The 23,667-nt window shown below is 37.0% G+C and overlaps 1 protein-coding gene across 1 annotated transcript; it reads left to right on the top strand.

Moving 5' to 3' along the window:
• The first annotated feature begins 1,623 nt into the window (after positions 1-1,623).
• LOC141386511 (solute carrier family 2, facilitated glucose transporter member 1-like) lies at positions 1,624-23,200 on the top strand. Its single transcript, XM_073955100.1, has 8 exons — positions 1,624-2,181; positions 5,485-5,589; positions 5,663-5,823; positions 14,336-14,930; positions 14,994-15,066; positions 17,785-17,924; positions 18,019-18,121; positions 22,330-23,200. Exons 1-8 carry the CDS (start codon positions 2,050-2,052, stop codon positions 22,581-22,583), a joined length of 1,563 nt encoding a protein of 520 aa, XP_073811201.1. The 5' UTR covers positions 1,624-2,049; the 3' UTR covers positions 22,584-23,200.
• Positions 23,201-23,667: the final 467 nt, after the last annotated feature.

Raw genomic sequence — 23,667 nt, 5'->3', positions numbered from 1 at the left:
GGCTGGGTCCAGATTAAACTCTCCCTTCGCTTCCCTTTCTCCTCATCTTTTTTACCTTTCGGTTGCGTGCTTGTAGCAGTACAGTCGACCACAGATGCCAAGGCACCCACATCTGTGGGAGATGTTTGCTCACGATCGCTTGATGACGACGAGGTGTGACTCGCAGGCAGATCACTATTCCCCGCCGGTACTGGGTTATGTAGGCCCTGCACCGTAACTTTTATTCCTTCTTTGTCCTCCATGTTTGTTTTTTGTTTTAGGGGAACACCCCCGTAGTCAGTTTTTTGTCCGCGGGAACCTCAGAGGTTCTAGAGGTAGATGGTCGTGCCACTCCACCCTAGACGGGTCATGTCACAAGTGATTTCCCTCGTAAATGATAGAGTAGCCCGACCATCCACCTCCCCCTATCCGCCGGTGGGGACGCGCCCGGTAAGAGAACTGACAAACACCCTCGGGAACATAGAAATAAATATATAAAATGTCGTATGGAATTTGACACTAACATTACAGCCCAGTTCAGTCAGCTGGGTATTGCTGTTACCTTTTCTTGTTCTACCATGATTTTTACCACTTTTACACAAGGCGAATTTAATAAGGTGATACAAAAGGCGAATTCAGGCCGTAGTCTTCATTTGCAGTCAAAATTTTTTGCGCGAAATATCCCCAAAAGGTAGAAGAAAACGGTAAAATATTCTTAGCGAAGCTTAAATAAAAATGTTGAACACAGATATTCTTTACAAAAGCCAAAATTTTGTTATTTATTTTTGATTACAAATATGTTTTGACAGCCATGTGCGTTGCGTCACGCGTTAAAAGCAACAACCACATGAAAAATGTAAGTGATGCCAAGTTTGTTCTTGAAGTTTTCATGTGGTTGTTGTAACGCGACGCACAACGTACCGTATGTGCCGGGGCCATTAGTATGATGAAGCAAATTTTTTTTGCTGGGACAGGTACAGCGGCAAAAACAGCTGGTTATCACACTAGTTGTCAAAATTCATTATTGTGAATAAAAACACATACAAACTGTATGCAAGCAATTCACAATAATACATTATTGTGACCAAATTTGACGTTTGGTATGATTTGATGTAACACCTTCTTATTCCACCATGCAAAAACTAAAATTTATATGGACTTTGACAAACATGAAGGATGTCGAATGGATAAAAGAAGGGAACAAATTTCCTTTACCGACAGTTTGCATTTTTTTTTTTTTTCAAAAATCGTAAGGTTCTTTCAATAGCCGGCCTTTGGCCGCGGATTTGAGACTTTCTCCTATGGACAGGAGCCAATCTCGGGAACGGGAACAACATTTTCTATTTAATTAAAAATTTTCTCTAAGTAGCCGGCCTTTAAACAAGGGAATTTTCGGAACTTCAGAGGCCCATATCTCGGGAAGTATACATTTCCCCACAAAAATTATACGTTGGAATCAGCATAAAAAGTACAATATGTGGTAAGTATTTCGTATTTTTCCGAATACTGTCGGTAAAGGAAAGATATGCCAAAATAAGTGACAGCTCATATGACATTGATAGATAGTGTAAACAGGCCTTTAAAATAGTTTGTAGGTTTACTACTTTTTGTAACCACTGTACTTAAGCTTTCATCATTTTGTGAGAGAACAAACAGAGCAGTAGCAGAACTCAGAACAGCTGTTCGTTGGCAGAAAGAAAATTTCTTTCGTCGACTTGTAAAGTAAATTGCAATTATTTTCGTATTGTCTGTTCGCGGGTTTAGTGCTGTCTTCGGAATAAAAAGGAAAAAATACAAAGATAATTATGCCAAATTGTAAAATAAAACACTGTCATAACTAAAAAAGACGTCCCGGACTGAGTTTTGTCGCAGAAAACAGCTGTTCTCTTGTCTTCCATAAAACCATAAAAAAAGATACACGTGAAATTTTTTTTGTTCCGTTTGTGTTTTTCTATTCATTCATTATTATAATATACAACAAAGCAAAACGCCGATAAACACACGTACAAAATTATATTCTACCTATTCACCTATTCTGTTTATAAATAAAGAAAATAAAAACAAACCACAATGGAGGAACATAACCACAACGAAGAATCACATCAATTGTATCCTAGAGGTGAAAAGATTGAAATAACAGTGCGAAATGACCATCGAAATAGTCGGGACATTGCTTCAACGAGTAGAGTTACAAATTTGGAGGTTTGTATTTCCTGGGTGAAACCTGTTTTGTTTTTTGTCATGAACTTGCCATAGTTGCTTGCTTACATGTGTAGTTATCGTTTGTACTAACTACTTTCTACTACAGACAAGTAATTTATTGTCCATATAAATTTTGCAAAATTCGCGCACTAGTGAATATCTTATGATTTAAACATTAAGGTGGCACCTCCAGTCAGTGCGAACTTGGGAGCAACTGGAGTTTAGCCGCTCATCCCAATTTTTTTTTTTAATTTACAGTGTTTTTTTAATTGGCCGGCCTTCGGCCGGCGATTTAAGACTTTCTCCTATGGACAGGAGCAAATCTAGGGCAAGGGAACACAATTTTTTTCTAATTTAAAAATTTTCTCTTATTAAGTGGCTTTTTACAAGGGAATTTTTGGAACTTCAAATGCCCATATCTCGGGAAGTATATACTTCCCAAAAAAATTATGTGTACATCCGTGATCAGGGAAGTGAAATCTACTTGTAAAAAAAATTTCATCAAAATCGGAGCTGAGCGGCTAAACTCCAGTTAAGCCCGAACTTGTGTATATTGTAACCGTATATTCATTCATTTCATATAAAAGGAAAAATATTAGTGAAAGCCACCCACAACAGATTTCAAGCGATATGTACTACGTCTGGCAGCAAAACAAATCATTGTGATGATATATTCTTTTAAATAACCATGAGGACTAAAGAAAACATATACTTGAAAGTTTAAGTCAAGTTTAAGGCCCGATCGCGGATCACCTGGTCATATGTACTGGCCACCAACCACAAAAACTTTTTTAAAGAAATTTTATTGCGTATCCGTTCGTCAGTATGCCAGTCGTACTGGCTGATCTACCAGTTTGCTCGAACTGATCTACCAGTTTGGTCCGCGTAATATTTTGTGGGTTATATCCACTGGTCCACTCCTTTCGGTACGTACTCCCCAAAAGATCAACACTTTTGCGATTTAACATAAACCAAATTTATTAGCAAAATCTATGCATTTATTTGGAACGTCCACAACCTTTAAGATAAATATCCCCAAAACACCACAAAATTCTAAAATACAATTCACATATGCTGAGGCTATATCTCTGTTGGCAAAGCCGACTTATACTTTTTAACTTGTTTACTTCTTCTTTTTCCTTTTCCGAGACTCATCATAGAGCCGCTGGGCTACTTGATTAACAGCTATTCCCTATGGGGGTTGTTCTAAAAGAAAATTCGGAGCAAGTTGAATGTTTTCATTAAGCTCGGATTTGCACCATATTTTTTCACAGGTAGGTCCATTCACCCAGATCACCTCAGAAGTTCCGAAAATTGCTTTGTATGTAACTTCGCTATTTTTTAAACGGATAATGATGAGTACCATTGTAAAGCATAAAGAATATACTATCATATTTATACATTTTATTATAAATAGCCGGCCATCGGCCGGGGATTTAAGACATTCTCCTATGGAAAGGTGCAATTGTCGGGAACGGAAAGAGAATTTTCTTTGAAATCATGAATTTTTCTCTGATGAATAGCTGGTATTCCGCCGGGGATTTACGACTTTCTCTTATGGGCAGGTGCAAATCTCGGGAACAGGGATAATATTTTCTTTAAAATCATAATTTTTTCTCTAAATAGCCGGCCTCCAACAAGGGAATTTTCAAATCTTCACATTCAATTTAACTTAAAGGAGAAAGTTAAAAAATATTCACGGAGAATTTTCGTTTAGAATAACCTCTTATATCTATTGGCTTTACATCATACACAATCTGTGAAGGCGTGCGGTAGAACTGAGCAATTCATTCCCGAACTGGGGGATGATAAAAGCAGCTTCATTGTCGTCAATTTTAATACCAAACAAATTTTAATATTGTTTAATGTTTTCTTAGTTTATTGTAAAAATATATAATAATTGTTTAACTGATGATTTTAATAACATGGGTTATATTCTTTTTATCAGTCATTTAAATAATACATACCCATACCAGTTTTAAGTATCTCCTTTATAACGTGTCAAATAACTCGATTTTATTAAAAAGTCCCAATAAAACTTAAACTTTAATAGTACGTTTATATATAACCGGATTTAGCAAATCCACTGGGTTTCAAATGTCAATTCCTTTGCCTCATTGAGAAGGTTAACCCTGCAAAGCCTATATTATAAACATGGCCTAATATTGATTAGGTTGGATATCGGTCTACATAAAAACTTCAACATATTCCCTTTGAATTCTGTTTAACTCGAAATACTTTTGATTGCGAAATACATAACATATAAAGTCCGGAAATACACGATAAATGGTACCTTCCTCAAAAAAATTATTCAACATTTTTCACTGTCATAAGCTGAGGGCATATTTCTACCATGTTACTGCCGGTAAAACCGATTGATACACTCTGACGGCTTTATATTAAAATGCTGCTTTTAAATTCAAAAGCACCTACATACATTTTGTTTCACAAATGTTGTGAGCATTAATGCATTTTGTCTAGTCTTGAATATCAGTTGCAGCTAATAGTGAATCAAAAGTTTAAATCTAAAAAATGTTCGCGTGTTAAAACTCCATGTGATATTTAATGCTCTATATAATGTCATTATCTCTATAGTTTTAGCAAGCGAATTAGATAATAATGAACGAAACACAATACTCCGATTAGTCAGTTATTATCGTTTATTTGTTTTGGATATATTTTTTTATCACATATGTGATTTTTTAAATGGGGTCATTGGATTTTGAGCCCTGTTATTGAATTTGGAATGAAAAAATGATTATTATTTTCATATGTATTGTCTGTTTATTTTCTATATTATTATTTGCTTTATAGGTATTTTAATAATATTCAATATTTTTTTTAATGGGAGCATTTTGTTTGGAGCAAATATTCCTAATTGCTATGTATCTATCTATCGTTTGGGTTCGTAATACCCAAATTCTCATCTCCTAAAAAATAAAAGAATAATTAAAAAATAAAAAAAATCTTTTAGTTCCGGAATGCGATACATTCTAAAACGATCAGATAATGGATTTTCATTATTTCAATGAATACAATTGTATTATTCTGTCTATCTATCGTGTCGTGTGATATATTCAGCAATGAATGAAAAGTAGGCCAATAATATGGTTTCTAGCTGATGTTGTTAATTGCCAAAAAACATCATTAAAGGAGCTTACTGATAACCCATTGGACAAAAACATTCATTGAGCCCCCATATGACGCCAATTATAGCAATAAATCATACATATGACTTGTCTGATCCGCTGTCCAATTTGAAATATTAATTTAAATTGTTTTTGATTTCTTATTATTTTACAGAAACCACGTTGGGGTAAACTCTTAACGTTGGTTGGTTATGCGTCAACATTTGGCTCAGCTGTACCCGTCGGTTATTGTATTGGCGTAATAAATAGTCCTGCAACGGTAAGTTTTTTATGTTTAATTTGAATTTGAAAATGTTTAATATATTATTTTTTATTTTCTAATTTTTCCCTAGTACGTTAAAGCCTGGTGTGCACAAAGTCTCCTGGAACGTTATGATGCCAATATCACACAAAGCGGTTTAGATTTATTATGGGCCTCAATTGTTTCAATATTTTTGGTTGGTGGTGCTGTTGGCTCCTTGGGTGGCGCACATGCAGCCAATAAATTTGGAAGGTAAGACAATTATTTTTTGAATTTATTTTTTAAGTTTTTTAGCAAAGATTTATTTTTATTATACGGCATAATATTTATTCCTAGATAATAAGTTGATAGATTTAAAGATAGTTCGTTAGAAGATATTAAGAGTCGACTAAAATTTTAATCTGTCAATTTTGATTGAGAAATCTCCGGACGTTATAAATTTGGTTTCTATAGCTGAATATATTTTTGAAGACTCTCTCAGGAGAGCAATATGCAAGTATTAACCCCAAATACACCCAGTGATTCTCACGCTCAGCCTACGACATGGACGAATAGTAGGAACCTAACTTATAAACCGACTCCAGTGGATCACTTACCTTCCGGACTCTGAACATTATAAAGAGGACCGATAGACGATGGTATAAAATACAACGTTTAGAAGTTAAACTCCTGGTGGCTAAGAATTAACGAGAGCGTGCAGAATATCTTTTTAGTGTCGCCATGCTACCCGTATTTTTTTTTTTTTAATTTAATTTAATTTTATTTGACAAACACAGTTACCTAGCCCATAGGGCCATGAGCGGTTCCAAAAACAGCTATACAATAACTACTCTCAGATACTTATATCTAACAATATTTCTTAGCATATCATGAATAGAATTAAACATAAATAAAAGCAAAAGCATGTAAATTAAGAAATGAAAATATATAACAAAATAATCATTAATAGAATCAGCTATGCAACAATATATCATTACAAACTAAGACAACATTTATGAACGCTGTATTTGATTACGATTAAAATGAGCACATAATTTATTCTTGTAACATTTTAAGGAGGAATTAAATGTCTTGAGACATGGTGGCAGATTGTTATAAACACGCGAAATTCTAACATAAAATGATTTTTCCAAAAAAGGAGTCAACCGCGGAACAATTATCTGTTTGTTCCTCTCAAAACGAGAAAACGTGAACAGACTCAACACACATAAAGGGGTCTTCAACATAAAAACCTTATAGAAGAATAACATAGACCGCAAACTCAAAAAATTTTCAAACGTGCAGCCAAGAAACTCTTTCACATAAGGAGAAATATGATCACGACGTTTAACACAGAAAACATATCTCATAACACTATGAAACAATAGTTGCAGCTTACGCAAAACAAAACCATAACTACCCCCGAAAATCTCAGCACAATACAAAAAGTGAGGCATAATCAATGCATGGACCAATTGAATTCTAATGTCTCTAGACAGAACTAAGTCCAAACAGTACAACTTTCTTAAAACAAAGTTTACCTTGGACACCACAGAATTCACATGCACATCAAACACTAAACCACTATCAAGAAACAAACCAAGACATTTCATCGAGCTTACAACATTTATAGTAGTACTATAGATGGAAACACTAATTGAATCCTCTTGCAAGTTTCCAAAAAACATCACTTTAGTCTTCCGAGTATTCACTGAGAGCCCGTTACAAGACAACCAAGTAACCAACATATTGACATTGAAATCAATTGACGACTGCAGAACATCCAAAAACATATATTCTCCTTTAAACAAAATTTGGACATCATCAGCAAAAGCAAATGACATACAACTCCTACTATTAACACAACTCAACAAATCATTAACATACATTACAAATAACAGAGGTCCAAGAACAGACCCCTGAGGAACACCACTACTCACGGGAAGCATACCAGAAACACTATTCTTACATGAAACATACTGTCGTCTATTGAACAAGTACGAATAAATTAAATTACAGGCTGAGGATGAAAAATTAAACAGACGATGCAACTTCCTAACTAAATTGGCATGATTTAATTTGTCAAAGGCCTTTTCCAAATCCAGTGACAACAATACGCAACAACCACCAGCACTAACAGTATTCCTAATATTGTCAGTCAACCCAACGAGAAGCGATGTTGTGCTGCGATTATTCCTGAATCCATACTGACTCTCATGCAACAGCGCATGTTCATTAATGTAGCCAAGCATTTGATCCTTCATAACATATTCGACCATTTTTGAAAGGATCGGCATTATTGATATAGGTCTATATTCACCATTGTCACCACTTTTGTGAATAGGCACTATTTTGGCTATTTTCCACACCTCGGGAAACACAGACGCTGTTAACATGGTATTAACAATATGTAACAGAAATTGACCAACAAGAGGAAACACAAGCTTAAGAAACTTAAGCTGGAAACCATCGGAACCTACTGCTTTAGACTTTATTTTATTAAACGCAATTACCAATTCATCATAATCAACACAACGAAACGAAAAACCATCATAAGCGCCAACAGGAACACAAGAAACATCAAAAGCATCCACCGTCTGATTGGAAACAAAATCAGCATTCAACCTCTCTACATCAACATTCACTTCGCTCTTAGAATCACGCAAACCGTTCTTACTCAATATCGACCACATCTCTTTTGTGGTTTTATTCATAAACATCTCCTTATGTGCAACCCCCTTCAACCTCCTTATCACTTTCTTGGCACGATTTCTGCAACGACAAAATATTTTCCAATTATTTATATTCTTATCACGAAGATATTCACTATATGCAGCATCCCTAAGAGAAAGATGATATCGAATATCGGGAGATTTAAACCAGTCCACGTTATTAATTCTACAATACTTTCTTTTAACAGGAACAACACCATGCAGATGCTGAAGGCCACAGTTCAAAACAGTAACCTGAGAATCAACATCTGCCAGAGAATACACATCATCGAAGTTGCTCGAAACAAAGGCATTAGAAAGCTCTGAAGGGTCAACAGAACTATAGTCTGCATACTCATAAAATTTCCGAGAACGACAACTAGGTACATTAACAGATATAAAAATAAACGAGTGATCCGAAATTCCTGGACACGAAAACTGGTTAGAACACGCTAACAAACCCAAACATGACACAAGAAAACAATCCAACAAAGAAGTAGAGGAGTGCGCAACATCAACATGCGTTGGCATTGAATTGTGCACAACAGATAAATTCAAACGGCTACAAACTTCTCTCACCAATAAACTCCGGGGCAGGTAAAACAAGTTGTTATTAAAGTCTCCCATAATAACAACATTGGAGTACCTGACCACCAAGTCAGATATATTTTCCTCCATGGCCATAACATCGCCATGTGGTAAATAAACTACACCAATTAGAAATACATCATTGTTCACAAATACTTCACAAAAAACATATTCAACAACGCCATAAGACGTCCCTCTACACACAAGTTTATGCCTCATATCCTGTGCAATATATAAAACAACACCACCTCCCCTGCAATCAGGGCGATCACTCCTGTAACAAATATAGTTGGGTATAAGTATGGCCTCATTGGAAACTGTAGGTTTCAACCAAGATTCTGTCACACCAAAAATGTCAAGACTATTCCCCTCTAAAATATTCCTCAGTTCATGAATTTTAAATGTATTCTTACTTAAATTAAAGCTTCTAATATTCATATGACCCACATTTAGATTATTCCTAAAATTACATAGCTGATTCGACAAGAAAGTATTATCACTGACAGTATCACCTAAATTGGTTAAAAAATTCATAATTAAGTGCAAGGCAGAATCGAAATACAGATAATAAAATTGAGAAAAAAATATATATGTATGAAAATTCCCAAAAAAAAAAATAATAAAACAATAATAAATAATTACGCTACTCAAATAAGTCTGCTTACGACCGGCCAACAAAACTTCCGGAATTTCGATTGGAAACAGTAGCCTCAGCATCCACACCATCAGAAAAATCACCAACACCAGCAGCAACAGTATCTCCCTCACAATTTAAAATATTCATGCATCGAGTTATGTCATATTCATCCTCCCGACCATCAGGAAGCAAAACCAACGCCTTAGGGTTATCTTCACTCCTCAGTTTAAACTTTCGGATCTTATTACTTCTCCACAGCTTACGACATAGATACATTAATTTGGAGGCTGCACGATTATGATGGTCATTCAGGTATACTCTACTTCTAACAGGTGTACCAGTAATATCACCAAGCAAAAATGAATTCCGACGCTTTTGGTACTTTGCCATAAGACTGTCTCTAAGAAGAACAGAATTAAACTTAACAAGCACGGATTTACCCTTTGAAATATAGCAGCAATGATTGATGTCACTAGGGCAAACATCAACTCCACACAACGCTGCAATTTTTATTATTGGGTCTCGTAATGTTTTAATACCATCAGGCAAACCACTGACAATAATATTTGTCCGATTGAGGCGCCTAGTAAGAACATCACTATCAATATCAGACTCTTGCTTTGCTTGCTCAATAAGTTTAATAGCAGCATGACAACGCTGCACAGACTCCTCCATTTGTTGTAACCGATCATTAACCTCCGAACGTATGGTTTTTACAATATCTTTAATTCTGACCATAAAACTCTCAAATTGTTTCTCTAGACATTCTTTATAGGTCTCAAACTCTTTTTGTATTTTATCAATGGCTTGCGCACCAACATCCAAACTGTTCATATTCTCATCATCCACATTGATAGCATCAGGGGGCTCATTGTTATTGTCATTACTATCAGAAACATTTTTAATACAAATTGGACATTTAAACAAAAACATCTTATTCATTCTGTTTTTGTATAGGAAAGTGTGCTGCTCTTTTGTCACATTGACACAGTTAATATGGAAATATAATCCACACATACAACATCCGATACTGTTCTGGTTACTTTTGACCGTACAGCTACATGTTGGGCATGTATATGTTTTTGTTGCTCTTGTTCCAGATGGCATGATTAATAGAACAAGATAAAAAACTAATACCAAATACGCAAACAGTCAGCAATGACTAAGGCAGTAGATACTATCAACAACAAAAATGCAATGCTAAAGACTCTTTAGTAAAGAGAATCCCAGCAACGGTCTCCAATCACTCCAAACAAAATCCAGCTGTTTGTAAACAAATGCACACCAACACAGAAAGCAACTGCTCCACCAATTAATTTCCCAGCAACAATTAGTATTCGTACAGCTTTTGTACAAACAGCACAGCGCTGCAAATTACTATTTTTTTTCTTCTTCTCTCTGCAAACAATGCAGTTTTATGTACTTCAATAAATACGGACTTTTAAGGATCTCCTCCAACAGCAATTGACGACTCCAAAACAAACTTTATTTTACATAAACAAATAAAGTGTTTAACACTGCATTTAATAATTATTTATTAAATTTTATATATTTTTCCGGGAGCAAGAAAATTTATTGACACATCTCGACAGGGTTGCCAAATGAAAAAAAAGAAATATTTATACGCCTTCTTAACCGGTTCATTATCTCCCATTCTTATGATATGGCCAAGCTAACACAATCGTTTTATTTCGACGCGGTTAACTATACTGTATAGGCGATACAGCTCGTGGTTCATACGACGTCGATATTTACCATCAATACATTGGCCCGTAGATCTTTCGTAGAATTAAGACAACATGGCATCTGTTGGCCAATACTATTCTTGTTCTAATTTCACAGCTGATGTTGTTTGTTGTGTTTATGGCCAGGTCAGGCAATGTGCGCTTGCTGAGAGCAAGTGAGCATACATGTCAATGCATTTTACATTGAAATTTTCGCTCACTTGCTCTCAGTAAGCGCACATTGCCTGACCTGGGTTTATGGTGATGCCGAGGTAGACGAAATCTATAACTACCTCAAAATTGCTGGTACCATTACCAACTTCCATAGCTGCTACGAATTCTGTGGACGCATTGCGTGTCGATACCATCAACTCTGTCTGTGGTAAGCTATGCCGCTCCAGATTATGTGATACGAACTGGAAAAAGATTCAAACCTGTCAGAATGCCGCCCTGAGAACAACAACAGTGTGCCTCCTCATGTCTTCAGTGGACCATCTACATGAGGAGGCAAAAATTCTTCCAGTAAAGCAACACAATGAAATGCTTTCGCTGCAGTACTTGCTTGGGTGTTACCGTGAGAGACATTCCAATCACCATCTGCTGGCTAGGCCAGACACATTCAGGCATATCAGGAAGGATATTCATGCTCTAAAGAGGGAGGTCCAGCAATATAGGAGAGAACCCTTAGATCAACAGGCATATCAAGCAGGTTTAAATAGTATTCATACGTATGCAGCTGCTAAGGCAATAAGCAAATATAGTGTGAATAAAGTCCTCGGGGTACATCCCCATCTGAGGAGCGTCAACTGCTACGACAAACCAGAGTAGTTTTGGCTCAACTACGCTAGGGATATTGAAATCGACCACGCCGTGCAAGACATCTGCCCAGTATGCGGCATGGGTCAGCACGACACAAAACACCTTTTCAGCTGCCCCGCCAAACCTACTCATCTAAATCCAGTGGATATGTGAACAGAAGAGTGATTTTGTGAAAATTCGCCTTTGGTCCCAGCGAAAAGTTTGCCTCCAAAGAGGCAGTTAAATGATATGTACAAATGATTTGGAAGTGCATCAAACTATGCATTTTCACTCATGATTTTTACAAGGGAGTGACCCCGGAAAGTGCACTCCATTGCACCGCATTTTAACTGACCCTTTGGCATTGCATTTTAAATGAACCTTTGGCACTGCATTTTAACTGACCCTTTGCCATTGCATTTTAACTGACCCTTTGGGGTAGAATAGGAGGCAGTCCAGAGCACGTGTTTTGAATAACAAAATAAAATGCATTTATTATTTGTGTAAAACAAAAATATTAATAACTTTATTAAATTAAGACAAATTATGAAAATTCTCTATTGAATTCAATCGCAAACATGTGTGTTTCCTCCGCTCTTCATTTAATCCAAGCTTATGTGCTTTTGCTTCATCTGCTAAATGGGTTTGATATTGTCTTCCCATCACCAGTTAAGATTTCGACATGTACTCCAACAGCACTCCATTGGGAAATTTTTTTTTTTTTTTTTTTTTTTTTTTGCTTTCGAACGTATGACGTATGCCCCTATAATTTGAGCACAAAGTCTTATCTCCTTTCTTGTGGACGGAACATAGGATGCTCATGTTTCAATCATCGGGTACGCGTTCTTCCAGCCAGATGGTGCTAACTAGCTGTTGCATAAACCTTATCAGCGTGTGGCTCCTGTTGCGTTATTTCTATTCTTCAGCCGGTTTTTTGTGTTTTTACCTCATCTAGGCCGAGCAGTATGCACTCAATCCTATCTGCTGGGATTTGATCTGTGATATCTTCGTCGTATCTGTTAACAGATTATCTTGTTACCGCTCGTACCAAAGTCATCCGTTTGAAGTTCCACTCTTTGCTAGAATTTTCGGACTGTCTCCTGCACATATCGATTTTCACACTCCCACGTTTCATTTTCTTTCTTTTTCCTGAAGAAAGGGTGTTTTTCCTCTCTCCTTTCCCTCCGATACGTCTATCGTGTGCCACGCGTTGACTGATACTAATTGTAGAATAGCCCTACATGCCGCATTTTTATCTTCGGTAGCAGCACGACATTCCTGGTCATACCAGGGGTTCCTTGGCCGAGGTCTCTGATATCCAAGTATGGATATTGCTACTGCTTGCATGGAGTGGTCAATACTTTACCACTGTGGTGATATGGTACCGGAACGAGGGGAGTCATCTTCTAACGGTCTTCTAAGCGCTTGTAAAATATCTCCTTGGTCTGCTCGTTCTGGTCTTCAGTGGGAGCATGAGTGCGAATAAAGTTGATGTTGGAGAAATCAGATTTTATCCGACCGGGCTGGAGACCAAATGTTTTAATCTCCGACTACAAATCCGCAACCAAATTCATGCTTTATGTCATGACAGCTGTAATACAGTGCGTCACCTCCAAATATTGTTGTGACGCCTTTTCCAATCCATCGTATTTCCTAGGTTTAGGTTGGAGGATGGGCAGCTGCTGTAATGGCAGCCACTGAAAGAGGGTTTAATTGTAGACATGATTATAGATGTGTTAAAGTTGTGATGGTGGTGTTAAATTGTTGAGGTGAGAAGTATGTTAAAGATGAGATTTTGGGCTATGGATTCACATGTGTTGGGACTGGTGGTGTATTTTGGTAGTGATAATGGTGTTGTGTTGAATTGTAGAGATGATTTTTGACGTGTTTGTTTTGTGATGATGGTGATTTACAAAGATGAAATGACTGTGATGATTCTTAATGGTTCTGGCCATTGCTTCGTTGGAATTTTTGTGATAAGGAGTTGAGTTGCACTGAGAAGAGCGTGAGATGTGAAATGAAATTCATTTCATTATGAAATTCATTTCATTAACGTCAATTAACAATATTTACAAAATAGCAAGATTCGCAATAAAGTTTTACTTGCGCTGCACTTATTATTGACAAACAAATGCATTGCTTTATTTGAATTTAGAATATAAACTTAATCTCGTTAATCTTACACCAAATATATCACCTTTTAGTTGGTCTGTCTTATCACCGTTTTATACAATTAACAATGTAAACATGCATTTTACGTAAATTCGTAATTTTCCATTTCATTGGCGTTAATTAATTTATTATTATCATTTTTATTTTTTTTACAGAAAGGGATGCTTTCTTATCAGCGGTCTTCTATTTGCCATTGGTGCCATCATGTTTTTCTTCTGTCGCATGGCAAATTCTGTGGAAATGTTAATATTAGGTCGACTTCTGGTGGGTTTGGCATCCGGCTTGACAACTGCTGCATTGCCTATGTATTTAACGGAAATTGCTCCACTTGCTTTGGTTGGCTCGTTGGGTGTCTTCTGTGCTATAGGTGTAACTGGTGGTGTTGTGGTCGGTCAAGTCTTTAGTTTGCGTGATATTTTTGGCACAGAAGATTTGTGGCATTATGCTTTTAGTTTTTACATTGTTCTCATATGCATATGCTATCTTCCGTCTTATATGTTCCCGGAAAGTCCCAAGTTTTTGTATATAGTAAAAGGTGATCGTGAGGGTGCACGACGCGAATTGACCCGTTTAAGGGGTAAAGATGCTGTCGACATGATCAATCATGAAATCGAAGAAATGGAACAGGAAGCCAATGCTAAAGTACAAACAAGAAGTTTCGGTTCTGTCCTTAAGGATCCTGCTCTTTTGTTGCCTTTAATTATTGTCTGCGCCTTCCAAGGTGGTCAACAGTTGTCGGGTATTAATGCGGTATGTTGAGTATATAATTAAATTAATTCAGTGGCATTAATTGTGCTATTTTGAAATTTTTAGATCTTCTATTATTCTGTATCGATCTTTGAAAAAGCTGGCCTTTCTACAACCGATGCAGAATGGGCTAATTTGGGTAAGTTTTGGAAAAGTTAGCGTTAATTCTGGAGCGTGTAGAAATTGTAATTAGTAATTACAAATAGAGTTTTGATTTTGGAGGAAAATTAAAAAAATATTTTTTTTTCTATAAGGCTATGTTGAGCATTTGAGAGCCGCTGTTAATAGCACAGATTGGTTTTTGTCATTGACCAAAAATAAAAAATGAAAGTCCAGTTTGTTCAATACATATATCGATGCCTTACTTCCTTGTTGTTGTAGCAGCATATAATGCTGGGTTGGCAGCCGCTGGCCGAAACACTTTTGGTTTCGGGTCAATCCGGTACGTAAGAACCCGCTGCCGTGGGATTGCCTTACTTCCTCAACCTTGTATCTTAAAAACATTATTCTTTTATTTTAACCAGCCGTTTATTGAGCCCGCCAAGAGTGATAGGGCGAAGAGGTGTGTGCTACCCCGAATATGATTCACTCAGACTAGGAGGTACGGCCAAATTTTTTTGATTTTTAAATCTACACGCAATCTGGGTGGTAATACTTTGACAAGTGTCCACAGTTTGTGGTTAGCCACCCATATTATACCAGAAGCCCGACAAATTTCAAGGATGCCAGCGAACGAAGTGACAGAATTCTAGAGGCACTACTCCCCACATCCCATGAGGGAAAGCTGTTTCTCACTTGCTTAACATCAACATGGATTCCAGAAAATGCACAGTTCCACTACAGCATTACACTATATTTCCGCACATATCCGTTGAGGACTGAACAAGAACAGGACGTGCGAACGAAGAGTCATGGTGACTCTTGACCAAACGAAGGCCGTTGATACTGCCAAAGCTATTCGAGAACATACATGAACATGTTTGAATCCTAGGATAACCAATTCAGAAATAAGAAGTCGAGTAAAGTAACAGAAAGTTCCCCAAGGCGGGGTGATATCGTCGGAACTGTTTAACCTCTACCTTTCTGCAAGTTCACACCCTCCGGACGCCTCTAGACATTATAGACATCATAATATATGTGGATGATTGTACGATCTTCTACAGTTCTTTTATCTGAGTAATATGAAAATATTCGCCGCTTAATCTGCTGCCACACTGCTCACAACCTGGACGGCATGAACATATTGGCTGATGGTGTTCTGATTGTCACCACTAACTACTCCAAGAAAACGTTCGAGAGCAAGTTTAAGTCTTATGCGTCAGGAATAGTTCTCAAGTCGCTGGGGTACTGATAAAGAAACCTTGTTGACCTCTTATAAAGTAATTGGCCTGTCTGTGGTGAGCTAGGCGGTGCCAGCGGAGTATGCAAATGTTAACGCCACGCAATGGAAGAATATTCAAACCTGTTAGAATACCGATATGAGGAATGCAGTAGAGGGCCTCCTTCAATCTTCACAAGGAGATGAAGATTTTACCGATGCATAGGCACCAGATATTGTCGATGTAGTACCTGCTTGGATGTTATCGCCATGAGCATCCCTGTCGCAATATTGTGGACAAGCTTCCTCCACGGGAGATCATAGGTACAAGCGATAACATTAACGAGCCTATCATGAAGGCTTGAATAACATTCACACTAATTCAGCTGTGCAGGCATTACAAAGGTACAGTATGCATGTCGTACACGGACACAATCCCCCATTCATCGCAGCAGAAGAACTCCAGCAGCCAAGACAAACATGAGTGGTTTTAGCACAGTTAAGATCCGGACGATGCAGCAGCCTCAATTCATACTGGACCCGAATTGATAGCACAGTACCCAACACATGCCCTGCTTGCGGATTGGGACCGCACGACACTCTGCATTGTTTATAATTTTTGGACGCAGCCAAGCCAGGTTGCAGAATTTTTGGGTCTAGATACAGAGGAGCCAGAACCAGGAAACTGAATTATATATACGAACGAACATGTTTGCTTTGCTACAACAACAACAAAGTTGATGTTCGACAGTCTTTATCTCTTCTGCATATTCAATAGCCTACAGTAGTCAAACCATTCTGAACTTAGGGATCTCACTCTGCAGTGACCCATGAAAAGTCCCATAGTGATTTTTATCCCTAACTAGTCGAGTGATAAGAGGGAGGTTGTTCAACGGCGAGAGATCACAGACTAAATTGCTTTGTATGTCCTGCAACCAGGTTCCAAAAGCCATTTTCGATGTGCTTTCCGGATATAGATATCACGAAGTTTGCCGATGTAGTAGCACATTGGTGGCCGGACAATTTAAACAACAGTCTATCGTTGAGCCTCCTCGAGCTAGTTCATATGCTTATTTGATTCCCATTATGTTACTATGTCCCGGAACCCAGCAAAGTTAAAAGATATTGCGTATATTGTGCAGAGCTTTGCTGAAATCAAGGATAGCTTGAAAATACTTGAGAGTCGTGAGGGCCGCTTGACTATTGACATTTATATTCACCGGTCTTGTAAGGTTGCTTTCAAGTCTTCACCAATTCTACTGACTTCCTGATAGCTAAGGAGGTCTCGTTGTCAATATTGGTGATTGTAAGTCTTTCTTTTTCTTCGAAAACTTTGAGTTTGAGGGTTTTCGGAGAGATAATTTTGGTAATTTAAATCTAACTTATAGTATTTTATAAAAAGAGTAGAAACGGGGTTTGTAAGGAATTTCCATTGGGATTTAGCTCTTAAATACAAACATATATAAATATAATTATGTGTACATATGTATGTATATCGACTTTTACGCATTCTTAATTAACTACTTTTTCTATTTCCAGGTGCTGGCTGCCTTAATTTAGCTACCTCATTCTTGGGACCCATACTTATGTCCCGCATTAATCGCCGTCCGCTAATGATGTTCTCTAGTTCATTGTGTGCCTGTTTCCTATTCGCCCTAGCCTTTGTTCTATATTACATTGTGAGTACTGAATTTTATTTTCATTGATATTTATTGTTGATTTATAATACAATTGTTCTGTTACTTCTTTTATTTTTTTCCTATCTATTTATAGGAAGCGGCCAGTTGGTTCCCCATAGCTTGTATTGTCTGCATTATGGCATATATATTCTTCTTTCAATTTGGTTTGGGACCGATACCATATTTTATTGGCACTGGTAAGTACGAATTGCGGGCGATGGGGCAATGTTAATTGTAAATGTTGTTTATAAAGCCATAATCGTCCATAAAATCATTTGTTCACCTTTGTTTCATTGTTCGCTGAAAATCCTTTGATATTTCGAGTATATGGACTTTTGTAGTGGGCGGCGTTATCATTGTATGCAATGTTCTTTGAAGTGAAAACATTGTTTATAAGTAGAGAATTTTATTGGTATTATTATTTTAAACATTTGATTGTAACGTTCGATAGTTTCTGATTGTGTAATGTAAATTTGACTTTTATCTGTTAATATACTGCAACAGCAGATCATTGAATTTCTTATGGGTGTAGATTTTTTGAACATCCAATTCTACATTTGGTTACTATTTAAAGCTGCACTATAATAATCTCAGCTATTGTAGGTCATAATACAATCATTATATCGTCACCATAAATGCCGGAAGACGTAACCCACAAAAATAAAACTTTACAGGAGAAACAAAAAACGTTATAAAATTAAAAACTGTTTTATGGAATATTGATCTTATGAAGGCGAGTATATGGGATATTATCGATCATATACGAAGGGGAATTAGTAGTGAAACCAAAACCGCTGAAGTGCTTAGTTTTGAGATCCTCCATTACAACAAAATCGGAAATATTATCCCATTTTCCGAAATGCCATTTCTTGAATAACATCGTTGTTTTTGAAGGTAGAAGCTTGAAATTTTGCCAGAGCATGTATTTTAGCTTTATGTATCAGATTCCACCAAAAAACGAATTTCGATTTTCATGTCGGTTACGTCTTCCGGCATTTATGGTGACGATATACTCAATCATTTCCAATACCCTCAATTTAATTTGATAAATTACTCACATAAAGCAACAGTTTATTACAAAAGTGTCCCTTCCTCCACTTCTTCTTCCCTTGAGTGAAGCAATTTCTTGTAATGCAGTTTGTTTATTTAATCCAATCCACCTTCTGTTTAATTTCTTTGCGACTGATACATACATTCCTACATTTGTATTTCATTGGAAGCTCAACCCATATTTATGGAGGCGACGATGATGACAACAATGCTTTTTGTAAACACAATTTTGTGGCGGTCCACTCTACTACGACATCATCGCAATTCAATTAATAATTTCTATATTTGTTTATAGAAGAAGTCATAAATTTTATTCATTCACGTGCTTTTCTTTTTCATGTCTGCACATTTTGTTGTTGTTATTAGTATTCTTCGAAGTCATGTGTCTGTCTGGCCGGCTGGTGTACTGGCGTTGCTGACCAAGCGTGTTTATATGTCAATTTCAATTGTATTCTTCGCAAGTAAAGATTGTTGTGTGCTGGACGCAATGCATTCAGAAATATGATATCTTTTATGGAGGGAAACTAATTGGAGGCGTTATGAATGTGAAATTTGTGGCGGCGCTTATTGACTGTGGGAACAAACAAACAATTGTGCTAATTGCTTTGATTCACTTAGGAAATTGTTTCAAGGTTAAGGTTATTGTTTCGCTTTCATTGTGGCAGAGAGGCAGTATTGTTAATTATTTTAAATTCTATTATTAGATTGTGATAAAAATGGGGTCATTGTCCACATTGTTTGAGTCTGTTTGAAGTCCAATTGATAGAAAAAGGGGACAGTTTTTTTAATACTTGAGATATGAATGTAAAGAAATCACATGTCCATTTCGTGACCCATAAAAAAGATCTTCGCAATTAAACATAGTTGAATTAAAAAATTGTGACCATGGTATCCTTTATAATCACCTCAGTTGTATACGTTTTAGGTCAGTTGTATGGTCTAGGTCAGATTCTACATCCAGCTCCAGTAATGTGACTGATTCCATAGGCTGTGACCACAAATCTTTTGGACTTAGTGGAATAGGGCAAGCATGTACGGCATGCTGGCTAGATGTTTTACATGTTGCCGCCGTACTTTTGTGAACCATGGAAAAACTCTTTGTCTAGTATTTTGAGAATTTACCACCGCTTCAGAGAGCTGTCCATTCTATCAGATCCTTGGATAGCTGAGAGAATTTTCCTGGACATCATCACAGCTGCCGCCGCTCGCCACATACCTGCTGGACTAATAATCGAAATCAGACCAAGTTTCCCAGCAGAGGCGTCGTGGCTAGCAAACGAGCATGATGAGCTTTGTCGTAAGAACCCTGTAGATCCAAGAGTTGGATCGATCTTACTCTTAAATCCAACAGGCTAGTAATGCAACATTTGTCACTGAGGCAATGCTACATTTGTACAACATTAAGTAAATTGTGAGCTAAGGATAATCCCGAATCCATGAAAGAAGGATGATAGAACGGCGGTTACTTCCAATGGCGTGACAGTGACAGAGGTGCCGGGTGTGAAAGGGCGACGAGGAGCGTGCTACGCCGTATAAGAAGAGCTTTTCCAGCCGACGAGGCACCACCACAATTTACGAAATCATCCAAAGTGTTGGGCCCAAGCGGAATATCAATCTTAATGCTTAAGCAACTGGATGAACCCGGAAGCCGGGAAGTTGGCAGGGTGTTTCCGCTACTTAAGCCTTGCAAGGATGCTATCAGAGGAGAATTGTACAGGTCGTTTTCCCTCCTGTCGCCAATTGTGGTATGCAAATGTTAGCGCTACGCCGTGGAATTCAAATCTACCAGAATGCCGCCCTGAGGACTGCAACAGGGTGCCTCCTCATGATACCAGTTGACCAACTGCATTAAAAGACGAAGAATTTGCCGATACTTCAGCACAACAAGATTTCGATGTAGCACCTGCTTGGGTGTTATCGCAGTGAGCATCCCTGTCAGGCGTCCCCCACCCATGCACGTCGGGAAAGATCTTCATGATATGGGCGGAGAGAGAGAGGGAGGTCTAAAGTAGAGTTGGGTAATCTAGTTCCTTGTACTAGTTCCAAAACGTATGAGTAACATCATGTGATATTAAGTATACGCAGTTTGTTAAAAAAATGTGGGCCATTGGAACTGCGAAGTGAACTAAATAGTTCCATATAGTTCATTTGGCACAACTCTAGTCCAAAGGTACAAGCAAAAAACCTCTACATCAATGAGCCTAGCCTGAATAGCATTCACAGTGATGCAGTTGCGCAGGCAATACAAAGGTACAATGTGAATGCCGTAGTTGGAGACCACGCCCATCGACCATCCATGGCAGCAGAAGTACGCCTGCTGCCAAGATAAACACTAGAGCTTTTAGTGCAGTTAAGATACGGACGAAGCAGCCGCCTCAATTTGTATTGGGCCCGAATTGATAACACCAAACCCAAACACACCCTGCATGTGGATTGGGATCCACGAAATGCTGCATTTGCTTACATGCGAAAGCATGTAATTTCGTTGACTTGAAGCTTAATCTCCTCATGTAAATATTTGACTGGAGGCATGAGGGGCACCCAATTGTTTCCTGAAAGACTTTTGAAAAGTCAAGCGCCGTCAATAATTTACTAAGGTTAGGTTGTAGAATGTAAGACAGCTACTTCATTCGAAGACAAGCTGCTCATTGATTAGATTATGGATTTAATCCAAAAGGGATGATCCTAGCACCTTTGTCCCAATTTACATTAGGCCATTTTCCTTGCGGCAACTGCCAGTTTGATGTAGAGAGAGGTGAGGCATATGGTAACCCTTTGCCTCTCTCAAGGAAAATTGCCTAATGTAAATATGGACTTAGGGCCAGATTACACCAACACTTGCCCATTCCTCTATTTTATGAACTCTGAGCCCCAAGTAAACATGATGACGAAGTGATAAAAAGTCCAGTCAAACTTTTTCGCAAAGTTCAAGAGTGACTTAAACATTGCCAGAATTGACACTGTCCTGTACCAATATCGCTACATTTTATGTAATTTAGCCACTTTTACCCATATTCTGGTTAACAATCCCCCCTTGGTTGTCTTTTAGTTTAATGAGTATTGTGTCTCCTCTTCTTAAGGCTGTGAAAATTAAAATTAACATTTTATAGCTTTTGTATAATTATCGCATATCGTCCTATTATCATTCATTAAAATTTGCATATATACATACATACATATGTACATATATACTTTACACATTGCATATTCACAATGGCATTTCATTTGTTCATCTCCATTTTTATTCTTTCTTTAATATCCCGCATTTGTCAACCATATATTTCATCGTCATTAACATGGCGGATTTTATTGAATATTATTTCGATGTCATACTCTCTGCTTATTTTTGTTTTAGAACTTTTTGAAGTGGCACCTCGTTCTGTTGCCATGTCCATGGGCAGCTTATCCTCGTGGGGCTGCAACTTTATCATTGGAATGGCTTTTCCTTCACTGCAGAATGCCTGGGGTGCATTCGTTTTCTTGCCGTTTTCCGTAACATGTGCCCTGCTGTTTCTGTTAACGAAATTCTATGTACCCGAAACACGTGGCAGAGATCCGTCCGAAGTTGCACCATTGGTGTCAAAGGGTTTTAGATCAAAAGTTAAATAAGTTTTGATTTTTTATCCTATTTGTTTATGAGGCTGGTGGGAGACAATATCGGGTTTAAAACGTAAAACATGCACACTTAGGTAATATACAAATTATTCAAATAATCAATATCAATGCTAAGTATAACGTAATTCAAATGTCGTGTTCATTGGCAAATGTGTAAACATCTCAAGGATTAGATTATAAAAATAACATTTGGCAACAATCAAAAAAAAAAAAAAAAAAACCAAAACCAAAAGAAACGCATAAATTGCATTATTTTTAGACTTATTTTGAATTTATAAAAAAGACATGGTGATAATTGTAAATTGAGAAATTTTTATTTGTAAAGTAATGCAGAAATTTTTATTTTTTAATTATTTTATGAAAAAAACTAATTTTATTATTAATGTAAAAGATTTAAATATGGTTTTATGTAAAAAATAGTACAATGTTAATTTTAATTTATTTTAAACTGTTGTCTATTAAGAAAAACAAAACGTTTCTACTTAAATTGCCTAGATAACAAAATAATGATGTATCCTACTTGTCATACAAGATAACAACATCCAATTAACTTATGCTATGGGTAATTCGTCTTATTCTCGCCTTAAATAAATATTTTTGTAAATAAAAAAGATTTTACGTTTTTTGTTTTCTTTGGAATGACAATCATGTTTGTCATATTGTGATTTCAATATAGTCAGCGTTGATTCTACTCCATATCCGTTATGCTTATCCAAAAGAATCGCATACTCGGTATTCGCAGAGTGGAAACGTTCTTAATCCATTTCGTACTTGATGTTCGATTTTTCGAACCGTAAAATCACTGTTCACATTTTTTATGGATGAAAAAGGTAAAATTTTAAACAAGTTTTAGAATACACATATATTAAGTCTCATCTGTCAGCAAAAAAATCTTCCCTTGAAAACTCCCCCTCCGCCTCGATGGTAGGGGTACATTTTTGAAACCTATATTTTGGATACTTTTTAAATACATTTTTAAAAAATTATAAAAAAATGAAATTTTAAAAGTAATCATGGGAAATTATTTTCAATATACATATGTATGTATGTATGTTACCGTTTCACAAAATATAATGAA

The sequence above is a fragment of the Musca autumnalis genome, unplaced genomic scaffold (assembly GCF_047663935.1).
Source record: "Musca autumnalis isolate F117 unplaced genomic scaffold, ASM4766393v1 scaffold_5, whole genome shotgun sequence".
Taxonomy (NCBI): domain Eukaryota; kingdom Metazoa; phylum Arthropoda; class Insecta; order Diptera; family Muscidae; genus Musca; species Musca autumnalis.
This window is presented reverse-complemented; position numbering and strand designations above follow the sequence as displayed.

Excerpts from the sequence above, each read along its gene's own strand:
- LOC141386511 (XM_073955100.1), top strand. The coding sequence starts at position 2,050 with ATGGAGGAACATAACCACAACGAAGAATCACATCAATTGTATCCTAGA. Across the intron at positions 5,590-5,662 it reads TAATAAATAGTCCTGCAACG|TACGTTAAAGCCTGGTGTGC; the intron begins GTAAGTTTTTTA and ends ATTTTTCCCTAG. Across the intron at positions 5,824-14,335 it reads GCAGCCAATAAATTTGGAAG|AAAGGGATGCTTTCTTATCA; the intron begins GTAAGACAATTA and ends TTTTTTTTACAG.